At 42.0% G+C, this 19,830-nt stretch overlaps 1 protein-coding gene and 1 pseudogene across 6 annotated transcripts in view; both read right to left on the reverse strand.

The window, feature by feature from the left end:
* The window catches only part of ICA1L (islet cell autoantigen 1 like), an 89,800-nt gene that overhangs the window by 57,154 nt on the left and 12,816 nt on the right, over positions 1 to 19,830 (reverse strand). The window contains exon 1 of one of the 6 annotated variants that reach the window (XM_054479152.1): positions 11,492 to 11,649. The exons of 4 other annotated variants lie outside the window; for them this stretch is intronic. In XM_054479152.1, the coding sequence (XP_054335127.1) occupies positions 11,492 to 11,496 (5 nt within the window). In that variant the 5' untranslated portion in view covers positions 11,497 to 11,649. Of the gene's footprint in view, positions 1 to 11,491; positions 11,650 to 19,830 lie in introns of those variants that run through there. One more of the 6 variants, XM_054479158.1, reaches the window with a different exon arrangement.
* LOC129032114 (keratin, type II cytoskeletal 8-like) lies at positions 1,758 to 4,533 on the reverse strand (annotated as a pseudogene).

A 19,830-nucleotide genomic window follows, 5' to 3' on the forward strand; every position in this document is an offset into this window, starting at 1 on the left:
GTCTAGGAGGTTATAGAATTTGTTAGTGTGTGTGTGTGTATATATATATATATATATATATTTTTTTTTTTTTTTTTTTTTTTTTAGATGGAGTCTCATTTGGACGCCCAGGCTGGAGTGCAGTGGCACGATCTTGGCTCACTGCAATCTCCACCTTCCAGGTTCAAGCAATTCTCCTGCCTCAGCCTCCCAAGTTGCTGGGATTACAGGTGTGTGCCACCAAGCCCAGGTAATTTTTGTATTTTTATTAGAGATGAGGTTTCGCCATGTTGGCCAGGCTGGTCTTAAACTCCTGACCTCAAGTGATCCGCCCATCTCGGCCTCCCAAAGTGCTGGGATTATAGGCATGAGCCATTGCACCCGGCCTGGTGTATCATTTTTTATAGTAGTCTATGACCCTTTGTATTTCTGTGGTATCAGCTGTAATGTCTCCCTCTTTCATTTCTGATTTTAAGCGTTTTCTCTTTTTTATTAATCTAACTAAAGGTTTATCAATTTTGTTTCTTTTTTTTTTTTTTTTTTTGAGACAGAGTCTCTGTCGCCCAGGCTGGAGTGCAGTGGCACGATCTCGGCTCACTGCAAGCTCCGCCTCCCGTGTTCACGCCATTCTCCTGCCTCAGCCTCCCGAGTAGCTGGGACTACAGTCGCCCGCCACCACACCCGGCTAATTTTTTGTATTTTTAGTAGAGACAGGGTTTCACCGTGGTCTTGATCTCCTGAACTCGTGATCTGCCCGCCTCGGCCTCCCAAAGTGCTGGGATTACAAGCGTGAGCCACCGCACCCGGCCTTTTCTTTTCAAAACCAGCTCTTCTTTTAATCTTTTCTACTGTTTTTCTAGTCTCTATTTATTTCTGTTCTGATATTTATGATTTTCTTCTTTCTCCTAACTTCGGGCTTAGTTTGTTCTTCTTTTTCTAGTTCCTTAAGGGATAACATTAGGTTGTTTATTTAGGGCTTTTCTTCTTTTTTGATACAGGCATTCATTGCTATAAACTTCTCTCTTCGAACTTCTTTTGCAACATCTCTTAAGTTTTGGGATATTTGTATTTCCGTTTTTGTTTGTTTCAAGATTTTAATTTTATTTATTTGTCTTGAGATGGAGTTTCACTCTTGTTGCTCAGGCTATGGTGTGATCTGGGCTCACTGCAACCTCTGCCTCTCGGGTTCAAGAGATTCTCCTGTCTTAGCCTCCTGAGGAGCTGGGATTATAGGTGCCGACCACCACGCCTGGCTAATTTTTTGTATTTTTAGTAAGACGGGGTTTCACCATGTTGGCCAGGCCGGTCTCCATCTCCTGACCTCAGGTGACCCACCCACCTCGGCCTCCCAAACTGCTGGGATTACAGGTGTAGCCACTGTTCCCGGCAGTTTTAAGATTTTTAAAATTTCCCTTTAAATTTCTTTTTTGACCCGTTTGTTGTTTAGGATCATGATGTTTAATTTCCACATATTTGTGAATTTTCAAATGTTCTTATTATTTCGAGTTTCATACCATTGCAATTGAAAAAGCTACCTGATTTCAATTAATAAATTTTTAAGACTTATATTGTGGCCTAAGCTGATTACAACTTAACTTTGATTGCATACACTTTACCCTGCCTGACATTTTATGGTTTTGATGTCACAATTTACATCTTTTTATATTGTATATCCCTTAATAAATTATTGTAGCCATTATTATTTTTTAATTTTTTTTTTTTTTTTTTTTTTTTTTTTTTTTTTTTGCAGAGCTAGCTGAGGTTTTATTTTGGACCAAAAAAAAAAAAAAAAAAAATTGTTTTGTAGCTGGAGGAATGGGCAAGGGGGATCCCCAAGCAGTAAACTCACCAATGGGTGAGTTGAGGGCTAGGGCTGAGCCTCAGGTGGGTCTCCTGTTCCCTGTGCTCCCCTGCACAGCGGCCTCCCTCCCAAGCTCTGGGGCAGCTGCAGCAGGGGCACACTGGGAGGGGCTGCTGCAGCTGTTCACTTGAGCAGGACGTCAGAGGACTCGGACACCAGCTTCCCATCGTGGATCTCAATCTTCTTCACAACTATGGCCCTGGTGAAGCTGGTGTGGCTGAAGGAGATGGAGCCCATGCCAGAGCCAAAGCTGGAGCTGAGGCCATAGCTGAGGCTGGGGCTTGTGAGACCCTCATAGGCTGAGCTCAGACCACCTGCATAGCCACTGGTGGTCTTCGTATGGATATTCATGTTCTGCATCCCAGACTGCAACTGGCTCTCCTCGCCCTCCAGCAGCTTCCTGTAGATGGTGATCTTAATGTCCAGGGCCAGCCTGATGTTCATCAGTTCCTGGTACTCATGCAGCTGCTACGCCATGTCTTGCTTGGCCCGCTGGAGGGCAGCCTCCAGCTCGGAGAGCTTGGCATTGGCATCCTTAACAGCCAACTCCCCACACTGCTCGGCTTCTGCGATGGCAGCCTCCAGGGAAACCCTCTGGACTTTGAGGCCCTCAATCTCAGCCTGGAGCTGGCTGACATTCTGGTTCATCTCAGATCTCGGTCTTTGCATGCCGCAGGTCATCCCCGTGCTTCCCAGCCAGCGTCTGCAGTTCCTCATACTTGATCTGGTACATGCTCTCAGCCTCAGCCTGGCTCTGGTTGGCCATCTCCTCGTACTGTGCCTTGACCTCAGCGATGATGCTGTCCATGTCCAGGGAGTGGCTGTTGTTCATGGACAGCACCACAGATGTGTCCAAGATCTGGGACTGCAGCTTCTGGATCTCCTCTTCATACAGCTGCCTGAGGAGGTTGATCTCTTCAGTCAGCCCTTCCAGGCAAGACTCCAGCTCTACCTTGTTCATATAAGCTTCATCCACATACTTCCTGATGAGGACAAATTCATTCTCCATCTCTGTATGCTTGTTATCTCATCCTCCTATTTGTTCTTGAAGTCCTCCACCAGCCCCGGCATGTTGCCAAGCTCTGCCTCCAGCTTCAGCCTCTCCAAGCCCAGAGTCTCCAGCTGCTGCTTAAGGTTGTTGATGTAGCTCTCGAACATGTTGTCCATGTTGCTCTGAGCCATCTTCTGCTGCTGCAGGAGGGCTCCACTTGGTCTCCAGCATCTTGTTCTGCTGCTCCAGGAATTGTACCTTGTCTATGAAGGAGGCAAATTTGTTGTTGAGGGTCCTTCTCCTGGGTGCACACGGCTTGGATGTTGGGTTCCACCTCCAGGTTAAGGGGGCTCAGCAGGCTCTGGTTGACTGTGACAGCAGTGATGCTTCCCATGCCACTGGCCCCACCATAACTTCTGCCTAGTATACCCCGAAAGCTGCTGCTGCTGCCCACTCAGGAGAAGCTCAAGGAGCTGATGCGGGCACCAGGCCCACACGCGTAGGAGCAGTTGCTGAAGGCCTGGGGGCCAGAGGGCCACCTCTGGTGGACACCTTGTAGGACTTCTGGGTTACCATGATGGACATGGTCGATACAGGAGTGGAGGCAGGTGGGCTGAACCAGATGGAGATCCCAGAAGGAGCAGGGAAGCTGCTTCTTGGTCTATTTTTTTTTTTTTTTTTTTTTAGATAGAGTTTTGTTCTTGTTGCCCAGACTGGAGTGCAGTGGCATGATCTTGGCTCCTTCACCTCCCAGGTTCAAGTGATTCTCCTGCCTTAGTCGCCCGAGTAGCTGGGATTACAGGCACCTGCCACCAGGCCCAGCTAATTTTGGTATTTTTTTTAGTGAAGACGAGGTTTCACCATGTTGGCCAGGCTGGTCTCGAACTCCTGACCTCAGGAGATCTGCCTGCCTCGGCCTCCCAAAGTGCTGGGATTACAGGCATGGGCCACCGCACCAGGCCTATTGCAACCATTATTTTTAATAGTTTTGTTTTTTAACATTCATATTAAAGACCCACCATTATACTATTATTCTAAATTTGTGTAATTGTACCAATGAGTTTTATACTTTTAGATGTTTTTGTGTTACTCATTAGCATCCTTTCCTCTCAGCTTGAAGAACTCCCTTTATCATTTCTTATAAGACGCATCTGGTGGTGATGAACTACCTCAGTTTTTGTTTGAGAAAGCTTTTATCTCCATCATTTCTGGAGGTCAACTTTGTCAAGTAAAGTATTGTTGGTTGACAGTTTTCTTTTTTCCTTCAGCACATTGAATTTATCATCCCACTCTCTACTGGCCTGTAGGTTTCTCCTGAGAATCCACTTCTAGCCTTATTGGAACTCCTTTGTATGTGATTTGCTTTTCTCTTGCTACTTTCAGGATGCTCTCTTCATCTTTGATTTTTGACAGTTTGATTATAATATATCTTAGTGTAATCTTGTTCAGGTTGAATCTGATTGGAGACCTTTGACCTTCTCATACCTGGATATTTATACCTTTCCTCAGATTTGGAAATTTTTCTGCCATTATTTATTTAAGTAAACTTTCTGGCCCTTTGTCCCTCTCTTCTCCTGCTTAAACTCCTATAACTAGGATATTTGCTCTTTTGAGAAAATCTTACAAGCTTTAAATCTTCTAAGCTTCATTTTTTCTTCTCTGACTGTATGTTTTGAAATAATCTGTCTTTGAGTTCACATATTAATTCTTCTGCTTCATCAAGTCTGCTCTTAATGCTCTCTACTGCATTTTTTAGTTCATTAATTGTATTGTTCAGCTCCAGAATTTGACTGTTTGTAAAAAATAATTTTAATCTGTTACATTTCTTATTTTGGTCATCTATTGTTTTGCTGATTTCAGTGAAATGTTTCTCTGTATTTTTCTTTAAATTCACTAAACTTAAAGCAATTATTTTGTATTATTTGAGAGGCAGTTTATATATGTCCATTTCTTTGGGGTCAGCTACTGGGAGGTTATGTTTTTTAGGTGGTATTATGTCTCCCATTTTTCTTGTTGCCTTATATTAATGTCTGTGCTTTTAGTGGAACAGTTACCTTTTGTAGACTTTATGGGCTAGTTTCATTGTGGACTGACTTTCCTCCATGGGGTGGGGTGCAGTGGTTCTGGCACTAGTCAGGGTGCCAGCTGTGTGGTCTCTGTGCAGCTCTGTCTGCTGAGATTGGTATGGATAAAAATCACAGAGATCCATAGCAGCCAATGTTGTGAGTTTCTGCAGTGGCAGCAAGAGTTGTTGGGGTCTTTGGTGGCAATGACTGCTAAGATCGCCCCAATCTATTTTTTTTCCCACCAGAGAAGCTATGGCTGAAGGGATCCCTCTTGACACTGGTGCCTGATGAGTAGCACCCATGGAATAATCACAGAACTCAGGCCTGATGCACAAATATGTGGAGGTACTGCAGTTCTGAGTTCCCAGGTAGTAATGGCATTGGTGTCTGGGATGCAGGGATCCTTGCTGCTGTGTAACAGAATGCGAGATGCAGATGCTTGTTAAACAGCTAAGAGAACTGAGAATAAGAGCACTAGTGAGTGCAGCATTAGAATAGCTCTAGGATTGGGGTAAAGCCAAGATCTCTGTGGCAGCAGAGCTGGTACCCAGCGTTCAGCCACACACAGCAAGAGCTTGGCTCTAGGGCCCAGGGTGCAAACTCTTTACCTGTATACTTTTGACAAATGGATATCTTATACAGAACATTTCCAACTTCCCAGAAAGTTTCCTTGTATCATCTTCTTGCCAATCCCTACCCCATCAGAAGCAAGGAATGTGGTTTTTTTCCTTAGCTTTTCCCAGTTTATTCTTTTTGATTGTTGAATAGAATTCCATTGTATCAATGTACCAGTGTTTCCAGTTTGGGACTATTGTAAATAAGGCTGTTATGAACATACGTATACAAGTATTTTTGCAGAAAAATGTTTTCATTTCTCTTTGATAAAAATCCAGAATTGGATTTGCTGTGTCAAAGGATTGGTGTACCAGCCTCAGCAACAAAGTGAGATCCCATCTCTACCAAAAATTAAAAAATTAGCCATACATTGTGGCATATGCCTGTAGTCCCAGCTACCTGGGACGCTGAAGTGGGAGGATCACTTGAGCCCAGGAGTTTGAGGCTGCAGTGAGCTATGAATGTGCCACTGCACTACAGCCTGAGGGACACAGTGAGACCCCATCTCAAAAAATATATTAAAAAATGAAAATTAAAATTAAAAAAATAAAAAATAAACAAATAAGGAGTAGCAGCTGGAAGCCAACATATAATTTTTGCTACTGACAATGGTCGTTTCTGGATACAGCTTATTGTGAGAGCCAAATAATCTTCATAACCAAGCACTAAAATTAAGTTCAACAAGCCAGTCAGAGGTAACTGAATCACCAGAGGCTTCCCTGTATGAGAGAAGAAAGAAGGAATTGAGATAAACTTGCCCAATTTTTGCTTCCCAAATTTACCAGACAAGCCACTCCTCCGCTAGGAAGAAATGAGAGGGTAGAAAGAGACTAGGAGTTAAACTAATTGAGCTCCTTTAACATAGCAGGAAACGTCAAGAATTAGAAAGATATATTCCCTCTCTATTAATTTCCTACTGCTGCTATAAAAAATGATCACAAACTTAGTAACTTACAACAAAATTAATTTACTATCTTCCCATTCTGGAGGTCAGAGTCCTAAAATAAAGTTGTCAGAGGGCTGCATTTCATCTGGAGGCTACAAAGGAGAATCCATTTCATTGTCTTTTGTAGCTTTTAGAAGCCACTTACATTTACTGGCATGTGGTCCCCCTTCCTCCATCTTTAAGGCCAGCAGCATAGCATCTTCTAATTTTTCTCTAATTCTATGTGTCATCACATTGTCTTATCTTCTTCTGACCTTTCTGCCTTCCCCTTAAGAAGACCTATGTGATTATATTGGACACACCTAAATAATCCAGGATAATATCCCCATCTCAATATCCTTAATTACATCTTCAAAGTCTCTTTGAACACAGTCTCTTGCAACAGAAAGTAACATATTCATAGGTTTCAGGAATTAGGACATGCACATCTTTGGAAGGCCATTATTCTATTACAGTCTCTATCAGTTTTCACTCTTATTTAGCAAAAGGATAGGCTCAAGTAATTTCTTCATAAAAGATACTCGAGGCCCGGCATGGTGGCTCATACCTGTAATCCCAGCACTTTGGGAGGCCAAGGCGGGTGAATTACTTGAGGTCAGGAGTTCAAGACCAGCCTGGCAAACATGGTGAAATCCTGTTTCTACTAAAAATATACAAATAAGCTGGGCGTGGTGGCAGGTGCCTGTAATCCCAGCCACTCGGGAGGCTGAAGCAGAAGAATCACTTGAACCTGGGAAGCGGAGGTTGAAGTAAGCCGAGATTGCGCCATTGCACTCAAGCCTGGGCAACAGAGCAAGACTCTGTCTTAAAAAAAAAAAAAAAAGGAATACTTTATTCCTTTTTACACTATACAATATTTAAATTTTTAGCTGTGTCCTGGATTTGGAATTCAAATCTTAAGTAAAATAAAACAAATCAATAATCTCTTTAGAGGTAGATTTGTATTCACTTATAACGTCTCATTACTGTGACATCACTGAAAAGCAAGTGGAACTGATGTTGATGTGCACACTGAAGCACTGAAATCCTCTTGAGAAAAATAATCTGTGAAGACTTTTGACTTAATATAACACTAGTGTTTGATGCAATTAAGAAAATATATTAGTCAAACCTGCTGTTTAACATAGTAGTCCTGCTTACTCTGGCTCCTAAGCCATGAGTTTTCTTACAAACACAATCAACATTCCTCAGAGTGACAGTTTATAAATAATTCAACTTTGGAAGGGGGGAACTGGTAGGAAATGCTCAAAAATGTCAGCAATGGTTTTCTCTGCAGTGGGGTCATGGATGGCAGTTTACTGTAGTTTCTGACAGTTTTCTGCAGCAAATTTGCTACAATTAACATGTATAACTATTATTTGAATAACTATTATTATTATAAAAATGTTTTCTTATCAAGACCAGTTATACTTTTACCCTTTTTGGTTTTTCTTTCTTTTTTTTTTTTTTTAGACAAGGTCTTGCTCTGTTGCCCAGGCTGGAGTGCAGCAGCGCCATTATGCTCCGACCTCCCAGGCTCAAGTGATCCACAAGTGCATGCCATCACACTCGGCTAATTTTTTTTTTCTTTTTTTTGTAGAGATCCTAAGACTGTGCTCTCACCCCCACTAGACCAGAGACTGGTTGCAAGTCAGGGTCTCCAGAACTTCTGACCCACCAGCTTCAAGTGGGGGGTTCCCAAGACTCCTTTTTGGGCTCGATTAATTTGCTAGAGTGGCTCACAGAACTCAGGGAAACACTCAGAGTCTCAAGGCAGGTCAAAAGAGGGCAGAAGGTCAGAGGCCTGTCCCTGAAGCCTAACACACCCACACTGTAACAAGACTGTAATGAGAGCTATGGAAGTTAGGAACTAGCAAATGTTGATGAAAAATACCACCACACTATCCAACACTTGCAAGCCCTTATCCAAAAGTGAGTCATTCATTCATTCATTGTTAAATATATATTAAGTGCTTATAGTTTTATGTAGCAATCTTACCTGAAATGTGACTAATAGTAAGTGCATATAAAAATACCTGAGAAGTTAAAATAGTTATTACAAGACTATATATTAAATCACATGAACTTTATTTGTAAGGGAGCTGGTCTCCCCCTCTCCTGCTAACAATCGAACACCTAATTAATAACAGAAATAGGATTGAAATTCTGATGTGCTGGGTACCATGAGTGAAATTTCCTTTGAACTGTATGTTGAAGAAAAACAGATTTTAACAGCAGGAGGCAAGGAAATACTATTCCAAATACAGGCTGAAGAAGAGAAAGGCAGATTGATGGTACAGATTGTAGAGATCTGTTTAGCAGAGAGACTAAACACAGAGAGTTCAGAACAATCTCTCTATATTCCAGACATAATCTAATAAAAGCCTGGACCAAGGGCATTAGTGTAAGAATGGCTATGAAGGCAGATATCTACAGAACTTGGTAAATAATGATTAAGCAGTTTTGCCCCAGAAAAATAAGGGCAATTAGAAGAAGCAGTTCTCTAAGTGGGAAGGTTACACATTTCACCTGTGACATCTTGAATCTGAAATGATCAAGAACATCAGAGTTTTCCAAAATTTCCAACAGGTAATTAAAACTGTAGTAATAAAAAATTGTTTCAAGCTTGGGTCTCTAGTCAGACTGTCTAGGTTTGAACCTAAGAACTTTTTTTTATTAGCTGTGGGACCTCGTGCAAGTTACATTAATCTTTTAGTTTCCTCATCAGTAAAATACGAATAATGAAGTAAATGGATTGTTATAAGAATTAAATGAGAAATATATGTAAAGTGCTTGGAATAGAAATTGCTGGCACTTAAGAATTCATGTTATATTTTTTCATTTTACTTTTTATCAGAGCTTAGAATGAAATATTATATGGGAATTATCTACATATATATATATAAATAGTTAAGCACTGAGAACAAATGAGACCTTCAATAAAATAGAAAGGGTGGTAAACAAAAAGATAAAGGCACTTGTATGTTCACTGCAGCATTAGTCTCAATAGCAAAAACATGGAATCAACCTAGATGCACATCAGCAGTGGGCTGGATAAAGAAAATGTGATACATATACACCATGGAATACTATGCAGCCATAAAAAAGAACAAAATCATGTCCTTTGCAGCAATATGGATGCAGCTGGAAGCCATTTTCCTAAGCAAATTAATGCAGGAACAGAAAATCAAATGCCACATGTTTTCATTTTTAAGTGGGAACTAAACATTGAGTACACATGGGCATAAAGATGGGAATAGTAGACACTGGGGACTACTGGAGTGGGGAGAAGGGAGGAGGTGGTGAGATTAGCCACCACGCCCGGCTAATTTTTGTATTTTTAACAGAGACGGGGTTTCGCCATGTTGGGCAGGCTGGTCTCGAACTCCTGACCTCAGGTGATCCACCTGCCTCGGTCTCCCAAAATGCTAGGATTACAGGCGTGAGCCACTGCGCCCAGCCAAACAGCATATTTTTAAATTTTTGGTTGACCATGTGAAATTGCCAACATTAGGCCATTTTTTACCTACAAAAACAGCAATTGCATGGGACTCAATCTAATAAAAGGAACCGAAACAAGTTTACTAAAGTGATCTAACTCATTTCAGAAGAAAGTCATCTGTGGGCAAATGATCTCCCTAACCAAGAACATGTCCCAGCTCAATTCAGAGATCTGGGCTGATTGGCAAACTATGGCCTGCTGGCAAATTAGTCTTTAGCTGCTTTCTTGCTACAAAGCTAACAGTTAGGTACATCCAGCAAATTGCACACCCCACAAAGCAAAAATTATATACTATTTGGCCATTTACAGAAAAAGTCTGCAGACCCCAGATCTCAGCCATGGTTCTAAAATATAGTCTGAAAAGTCATAAATCTCTTTAAGTTGTATTATTGTAATAAGACAATGTCTAGTCTTTGTATACATACATATATATTTTGTGTGTGTACAGATATATATAGTCATGCACCGCATAATGACATTTTAGCCAGTGATGGACCATATATACAACAGTGGTCCCACAAAATTATAACGGAGCAGAGATCTGGCAAAACGGCCGAACAGGAACAGCTCCGGTCTGCAGCTCCCAGCGAGACAAACGCAGAAGGCAGGTGATTTCTGCATTTCCAACTGAGGTACCCAGTTCATCTCACTGGGACTGGTTAGGCAGTGGGTATAGCCCACTGAGGGCAAGCAGAAGCAGAGTGGGGCGTTGCCTCATCCAGGAAGTGCAAGGAGCTGGGGCCCTCCCTCCCCCAGCCAAGTGAAGCCACGAGGGACTGCTGTCTGGCCCAGATACTATGCTTTTCCCACAGTTTTTGCAATCCGCAGACCAGAAGATTCCCACGTGTGCCTATACCACCAGGGCCCTGGGTTTCAAGCACAAAACTGGGTGGCTGTTTGGGCAGACACCGAGCTAGTTGCAGGAGTTTTTTGTTTTTGTTTTTGTACCCCAGTGGCGCCTGGAACCCCAGTGAGACAAAACCGTTCACTCTCCTGGAAAGGGGGCTGAGGCCAGGGAGCCAAGTGGTCTCGGTCAGTGGGTCCCACTCCCACGGAGCCCAGCAAGCTAAGAACCACTGGCTTGAAATTCTCACTGCCAGCACAGCAGTCTGAAGTTGATCTGGGACAATCAAGCTTGGTGGGGGCAGGGGCATCTGCCATTACTGAGGCTTGAGTAGGCAGTTTTCCCCTGACAGTGCTAAGGAGGCCAGGCAGTTTACACTGGCCAGAACTCACCACAGTGCAGCAAAGTGGCTATGGCCAGACTGTGTCTCTAGACTCCTCCTCACTGGGCAAGGCATCTCTGAAAGAAAGGCAGCAGCCCCAGTCTGGGGCTTTTAGATAAAACTCCCATCTCCCTGGGACAGAGCACCTGGGGGAAGGGGCAACTGTGGGCACAGCTTCAGCAGACTTAAAATGTTCCTCCCTGCCAGCTCTGAAGAGAGCATCTGATCCTGACAAGGAGGATTCTCCCAGCACAGCAATTGAGCTCTGCTAGGGGACAGACAGCCTCCTCAAGTGGGTCCACCTCCCAGCAGGGGTCAACAGATACCTCATACAGGAGAGCTCCAGTTGGCATCAGGCTGGTGCCCCTCTGGGACAAAGCTTTCAGAGGAAGGAACAGGCAGCAATCTTTGCTGTTCTGTAGCCTCTGCTGGTGATACCCAGGCAAACAGGGTATAGAGTAGACTCCAGCAAACTGTAGCAGACCTGCAGAAGAGGGGCCTGTTAGAAGAAAACCTAACAAACAGAAAGCAATAACATCAACATCCACAAAAAGGACCCCCACACAAAAACCCCATCCAAAGGTCATCAGCCTCAAAGATCAAAGGTAGATAAATCCACCAAGATGAGGAAAAAACAGCACAAAAATGCTGAAAATTCCAAAAAACAGAATGCCTCTTCTCCTCCAAATGATGACAACTCCTCTTCAGCAAGGGCACAAAACTGGACAGAGAATGAGTTTGACAAATTGACAGAAGTAGGCTTCAGAAGGTGGATAGTAACAAACTCCTCTAAGCTAAAGGAGCATGTTCTAACCCAATGCAAGGAAGCTAAGAACCTTGATAAAAGGTTACAGGAACTGCTAACTAGAATAACCAGTTTAGAGAAGAACATAAATGACCTGATGGAGCTGAAAAACACAGCAAGAGAACTTCGTGAAGCATTCACAAGTATCAATAGCTGAATCAATCAAGCGGAAGAAAGGATATCAGAAATTGAAGATCAACTTACTGAAATAAGGCATGAAGACAAAATTAGAGAAAAAAGAATGAAAAGGAATGAACAAAGCCCTCAAGAAATATGGGACTATGTGAAAAGACCAAACCTATGACTGACTGGTGTACCTAAAGTGACAGGGAGAATGGAACCAAGTTAGAAAACACAGTTCAGGATATTATCCAGGAGAACTTCCCCAACCTAGCAAGAAAGGTTGACATTCAAATTCAGGAAATACAGAGAATACCACTTAAGATACTCCTCAAGAAGAGCAACCCCAAGACATATAATCGTCAGATTCTCCAAGGTGAAACGAAGGGAAAAATGTTAAGGGGAGCAAGAAAGAAAGGTCTGGTTACTTACAAAGGGAAGTCCATCAGACTAACAGTGGATCTCTCTACAGAACCCCTAGAAGCCAGAAGAGAGTGGGGGCCAATATTCAACATTCTTAAAGAAAAGAATTTTTTAAAAAAATTATACTTTAAGTTCTAGGGTACATGTGCACAACGTGCAGGTTTTTTACATATGTATACATGTGCCATGTTGGTGTGCTGCACCCATTAACTTGTCCTTTACATTAGGTATACCTCCTAATGCTATCCCTCCCCACTCCCCCCACCTCATGACAGGCCCCAGTGTGTGATGTTCCCCTTCCTGTATCCAAGTGTTCTCATTGTTCAATTCCCACCTATGAGTGAAAACATGCGGTGTTTGGTTTCTCGTCCTTGCGATAGTTTGCTGAGAATGATGGTTTCCAGCTTCATCCATGTCCCTAAAAAGGACATGAACTCATCCTTTTTCATGGCTGCGTAGTATTCCGTGGTGTATATGTGCCACATTTTCTTAATCCAGTCTATCTTTGATGGACATTTGGGTTGGTTCCAAGTCTTTGCTATTGTGAATAGTGCCACAATAAACATACGTGTGCATGTGTCTTTATAGCAGCACGATTTATAATCCTTTGGGTATATACCCTGTAATGGGATGGCTGGGTCAAATGGTATTTCTAGTTCTAGATCCTTGAGGAATTGCCACACTGTCTTCCACAATGGTTGAACTAGTTTACAGTCCCATCAACAGTGTAAAAGTGTTCCCATTTCAGCCGGGCGCGGTGGCTCACACCTGTAATCCCAGCACTTTGGGAGGCCGAGGCGGGCAGATCACGAGGTCAGGAGATCGAGACCATCCTGGCTAACATGGTGAAACCCTGTCTCTACTAAAAATACAAAAAAATTGCCAGGTGTGGTGGCGGGTACCTGTGGTCCCAGCTACTCGGGAGGCTGAGGCAGGAGAATGGCGTGAACCCGGGAGGCGGAGCTTGCAGTGAGCCAAGATATTGCACCACTGCACTCCAGGCTGGGCGACAGAGTGAGCCTCTGTCTCAAAAAAAAAAAAAAAAAAAAAAAAAAGTGTACCTATTTCTTCACATCCTCTCCAGCACCTGTTGTTTCCTGACTTTTTAATGATCACCATTCTAACTGGTGTGAGATGGTATCTCATTGTGGTTTTGATTTGCATTTCCCTGATGACCAGTGATGAAAATGCTCATCATCACTGGCCATCAGAGAAATGCATATGACTAATGGAACAGAACAGAGCCCTCAGAAATAATACCATACATCTACAACCATCTGATCGTTGACAAACCTGACAAAAACAAGAAATGGGGAAAGGATTCCCTATTTAATAAATGGTGCTGGGAAAACTGGCTAGCCATATGTAGAAAGCTGAAACCAGATCCCTTCCTTATACCTTATACAAAAATTAATTCAAGATTGATCAAAGATTTAAATGTGGCCAGGCGTGGTGGCTCATTCCTGTAATCCTAGCACTTTGGGAGGCCGAGGCAGGCGGATCACGAGGTCAGGAGATCAAGACCATTCTGGTTAACATCGTGAAACCCCGTCTCTACTAAAAATACAAAAAATTAGCTGAGCATAGTGGCGGGCGCCTGTAGTCCCAGCTACTCGGGAGGCTGAGGCAGGAGAATGGCGTGAACCCAGGAGGCGGAGCTTGCAGTGAGCCGGGACTGTGCCACTGCACTCCAGCCTGGGCAACAGAGCGAGACTCTGTCAAAAAAAAAAAAAAAAGACTTAAATGTTAGACCTAAAACCATAGAAACCCTAGAAGAAAACCTAGGCAATACCATTCAGGACATAGGCATGGGCAAGGACTTCATGTCTAAAACAGCAAAAGCAATGGCAACAAAAGCCAAAATTGACAATTAAACTAGAGGGCTTCTGCACAGCAAAAGAAACTACCATCAGAGTGAACAGGCAACCTACAGAATGGGAGAAAATTTTTGCAATCTACTCATCTGACAAAGGGCTAATACCCAGAATCTACAAATAACTCAAACAAATTTACAAGAAAAAAACAACCCCATCAAAAAGTGGGCGAAGGATATGAACAGACACTGCTCAAAAGAAGACATTTATGCAGCCAACAGACACATGAAAGAAAATAATTTTCAACCCAGAATTTCATATCCAGCCAAACTAAGCTTCATAAGCAAAGGAGAAATAAAATCTTTTACAGACAAATAAACGCTGAGGGATTTTGTCACCACCAGGCCTGCCTTACGAGAGCTCCTGAAGGAAGCACTAACTATGGAAAGGAAAAACCAGTACCAGCCACTGCAGAAACACATCAAAATATAAAGACCAAAGATACTACGAAGAAACTGCATCAACTAATGTGCAAAATACTCAGCTAGCATCATGATGACAGGATCAAATTTACACTTAACAATATTAACCTTAAATGTAAATAGGCTAAATGCCCCAATTAAAAGACACAGACTGGCAAATTGGATAGAGTCAAGACCCATCGGTGTGCTGTATTCAGGAGACTATCTCATGTGTAAAGACACACATAGGCTCAAAATACAAGGATAAAGGAATATTTACCAAGCAAATGGAAAGCAAAAAAAAAAAAAAAGCAGGGCTTTCAATCCTACTCTCTGATAAAACAGACTTTAAACCAACAAAGATCAAAAAAGACAAAGAAGGGCATTACATAATGGTAAAGGGATCAATGCAACAAGAAGAGCTAACTATCCTAAATATATATGCACCCAATACAGGAACACCCAGATTCATAAAACAAGTTCTTAGAGACCTACAAAGAGACTTAGACTCCCACACAATAATAGGGGGAGACTTTAACACCCCACTGTCAATATGAGACAGATCAATGAGACAGAAAATTAACAAGGATATTCAGGACTTGAACTCAGCTCTGGACCAAGCAGACCTAATAGACATCTACAGAACTCTCCACCCCAAATCAACAGAATATACATTCTTCTCAGTGCCACATAGCACATATTCTAAAATCGACCACATAATTGGAAGTAAAACACTCCTCAGCAAATGCAAAAGAACAGAAATCATAACAAACAGTCTCTCAGACCATAGTGCAATGAAATTAGAACTCAGGATTAAGAAACTCACTTGAGGCCGGGCGCAGTGGCTCAGGCCTGTAATCCCAGCACTTTGGGAGGCCAAGGCAGGCAGATCACAAGGTCAGGAGTTTGAGACCAGCCTGGCCAATATGGTGAAACCCCGTCTCTACTAAAAATACAAAAATTAGCTGGGCATGGTGGTGGGCGCCTGTAGTCCCAGCTACCTGGGAGGCTGCGGCAGGAGAATTGCTTGAACCCAGGAGGCAGAGGTCTCAAAAAACAAACAAACAAAAAAAGAAACTCCCTCAAAACCGTACAACTACATGGAAACTGAACAATCTGCTCCTGAACGACTACTGGGCAAATAATGAAATTAGAGCAGAAATAAAGAAGTTCTTTGAAACCAATGAGAACAAAGACGCAACATACCAGAATCTCTGGGACACAGCTAAAGCAGTGTTAAGAAGGAAATTTATAGCACTAAATGCCCACATCAGAAAGTGGGAAAGATCTAAAATCAACACCCTAACATCACAATTAAAAGAACTAGAGAAGCAAGAGCAAACAAATTCAAAAGCTAGCAGAAGACAAGAAATAATTAAGATCAGAGCAGAACTGAAGGAGAGAGAGACATGAAAAACCCTCCAAAAAAATCAATAAATCCAGGAGCTGGTTTATTAAAAAGATTAACAAAATAGACCGCTAGCCAGACTAATAAAGAAGAAAAAAGAAACAGACACAATAAAAAAAAATAAAGGGATATCACCACTGATCCTACAGAAATACAAACTACCATCAGAGAATACTATAAACACCTCTATGGAAATAAACTAGAAAATCTAGAGGAAATGGATAAATTCCTGGACACATACACCCTCCCAAGACTAAACCAGTAAGAAGTCAAATCCCTGAATAGACCAATAACTGTGAGCCACCGTGCCTGGCCTCCAATAACAAGTTCTGAAATTGAGGCAGTAATTAATAGCCTACCAACCAAAAAAAGCCCAGGACCAGACAGATTCAGAGCCTGAACTAGAGGTACAAAGAGGAGCTGGTACCATTCCTTCTGAAACTACTTCAAACAATAGAAAAAGAGGGACTCCGCTGGGTGCAGTGGCTCACCCCTGTAATCCCAGCACTTTGGGAAGCCAAGGCGGGCAGATCACAAGGTCAAGAGTTCAAGACCAGCCTGGCCAACATGGTGAAACCCCATCTCTACTAAAAATACAAAAATTAGCTGGGCGTGGTGGCGGGTGACTGGAACCCCAGCTACTCAGGAGGCTGAGGCAGAGAGCTGGTTGAATCTGGCAGGCGGAGGTTGCAGTGAGCCAAGATTGCACCACTGTACTCCAGCCTGGGTGACAAAGCAAGACTCCGTCTCAAGAAAAAAAAAAAAAGGAAGAAAAATAAAACGAGGGACTCCTCCCTAACTCATTTTATGAGGCCAGCATAATCCTGATACCAAAACCTGGCACAACAAAAGAAGAAAATTTCAGGCCAATATCCCTGATGAACATCAATGCCAAAATCCTCAATAAAATACTGACAAACTGAATCCAGCAGCACATCAAAAAGCTTATCCACCATGATCAAGTCTGCTTCATCCCTGGGATGAAAGGCTGGTTCACCATACGCAAATCAATAAACATAATCCATCATATAAACAGAACCAATGACAAAAACCACATGATTTATCTCAATAGATGCAGAAAAGGCCTTCGATAAAATTCAACACCCCTTCATGCTAAAAACTCTCAATAAACTAGGTATTGATGGAACATATCTCAAAATAATACAAGCTATTTAAAACAAACCCATAGCCAATATCATACTAAATGGGCAAAAGCTGGAAGCATTCCCTTTGAAAACCAGCACAAGATAAGGATGCTCACTCTCATTACTCTTATTCAACATAGTATTGGAAGTTCTGGCCAGGGCAATCAGGCAAGAGAAAGAAATAAAGGGTATTCAAATAGGAAGAGAGGGAGTCAACTTATCTCTATTTACAAATGACATGATCGTATATTTAGAAAACCCCATTGTCTCAGCCCCAAAACTCCTTAAGCTGATAAGCAACTTCAGCAAAGTCTCAGCATACAAAATTCATGTGCAAAAATCACAAGCATTCCTATACACCAATAATAGACAAGCAGAGAGCCAAACCATGAGTGAATTCCCATTCACAAGTGCTACAAAGAAAATAAAATACCTAGGAATACAAGTTACAAGGGATGTGAAGGACCTCTTCAAGGAGAACTACAAACCACTGCTCAAGGAAATAAGAGAGGACACAAACAAATTGAAAGACATTCCATGCTCATGGATAGGAAGAATCAATATCACAAAAATGGCTATACTGCCCAAAGTAATTTATAGATTTAATGCTATTCCCATCAAGCTACCATTGACTTTCTTCACAGAATTAGAAAAAAACTACTTTAAATTTCATATGGAACAAAAAAGGAGCCCACATAGCCAAGACAATCCTAAGCAAAAAGAACAAAGCTAGAGGTATCATGCTACCTGACTTTGAACTATACTACAAGTCTACAGTAACCAAAACAGCATGGTACCAAAAGATACATAGATCAATGGAACATAACAGAGACCTCAGAAATAACACCACACATCTACAACCATCTGATCTTTGACAAACCTGACAAAAACAAGCAATGGCGAAAGGAGTCCCTATTTAATAAATGGTGCCGGGAAAACGGGCTAACCATATGCAGAAAACAGAAACTGGACCCCTTCCTCACACCTTATATAAAATCAACTCAAGATGGATTAAAGACTTAAATGTAAGACCTAAAACCATAAAAACCCTAGAAGAAAACCTAGGCAATAACCTTCAGGACATAGGAATGAGCAAAGACTTCATGACGAAAACACCAAAAGCAATGGCAACAGAAGCCAAAATTGACAAATGGGATCTAATTAAACTAAAGAGCTTCTGCACAGCAAAAGAAACTATCATCAAAGTGAACAGGCAACCTACAGAATGGGGGAAAATTTTTGCAATCTATCCTTCTGACAAAGGTCTAATATCTAGAATCTACAAGGAACTTAAACAAATTTACAAGAAAAAAACAACCCCATCAAAAAGTGCGCAAAGGATGTGAACAGACACTTCTCAAAAGACATTTATGTGGCCAAGAAACATACAGAAAAAAAGCTCATCATCACTGGTCACTAGAGAAATGCAAATCAATACCACAATGAGATACTATCTCACGCCAGTTAGAATGATGATCATTAAAAAGTCAGGAAACAACAGATGCGGGAGAGGATGTGGAGAAATAGGAATGCTTTTACACTGTTAGTGGGAGTGTAAATTAGTTGGACCATTGTGGAAGACAGTGTGGCAATTCCTCAAGGATCTAGAACCAGAAATACCATTTGACCCCACAATCCCATTACTTGGTATATACCCAAAGGATTATAAATCATTCTACTATAAAGACACATGCACATATACGTTTATTGTAGCACTATTTACAATAGCAAAGACTTAGAACCAACCCAAATGCCCATCAATGATAGACTGGATAAAGAAAATGAGGCACATATGCATCATGGAATACTATGCAGCCATTAAAAAGGAATGAGTTAATGTCCTTTGCAGGGACATGGACGAAGCCGGAAACCATCATTCTCAGCAAATTAACACAGGAACAGAAAACCAACCACTGCCATGTTCTCACTCATAAGTGGGAGACGAACAATGAGAACACATGGACACAGGGAGGGGAACATCACACCGGGGCCTGTCAGGGGTTGGGGGAAAGGGGAGGGAGAGCATTAGGACAAATATCTAATGCATGCAGGGCTTAAAACCTAGATGATGGGTTGATAGGTGTAGCAAACCACCATGGCACATGTGTACCTATGTAACAAACCTGTATGTTCTGCACATGTATCCCAGAACTTAAAGTAAAATTTAAAAAAAGAAACCTATTTAAAAAAAGATTATAATGGAGCAGACAAAATCCTATTGCCTAGTGATGTCATAGCCATGGTTTGCCACTGAGCAAAACTTTCCTTTGTTTAGATACATAAATACCATTGTGTTACAGTTGCCTACAGTATTCAGTACAGGAACATGCTATACAGGTTTGTAGCCTTAGGAGCAACAGGCTGTATCAGATGGTCTAGGGGTGTACCAAGCTCCACCATCTAGGTTTGTGTAAGCACACTCTATGAAGTTCATACAATGACAAAATTGCCTAAGGACACATTTCTCAGGATGTATCCCTGTTGCTATG

Source organism: Pongo pygmaeus, chromosome 11, assembly GCF_028885625.2.
Source record: "Pongo pygmaeus isolate AG05252 chromosome 11, NHGRI_mPonPyg2-v2.0_pri, whole genome shotgun sequence".
In the NCBI taxonomy this organism is placed as follows: domain Eukaryota; kingdom Metazoa; phylum Chordata; class Mammalia; order Primates; family Hominidae; genus Pongo; species Pongo pygmaeus.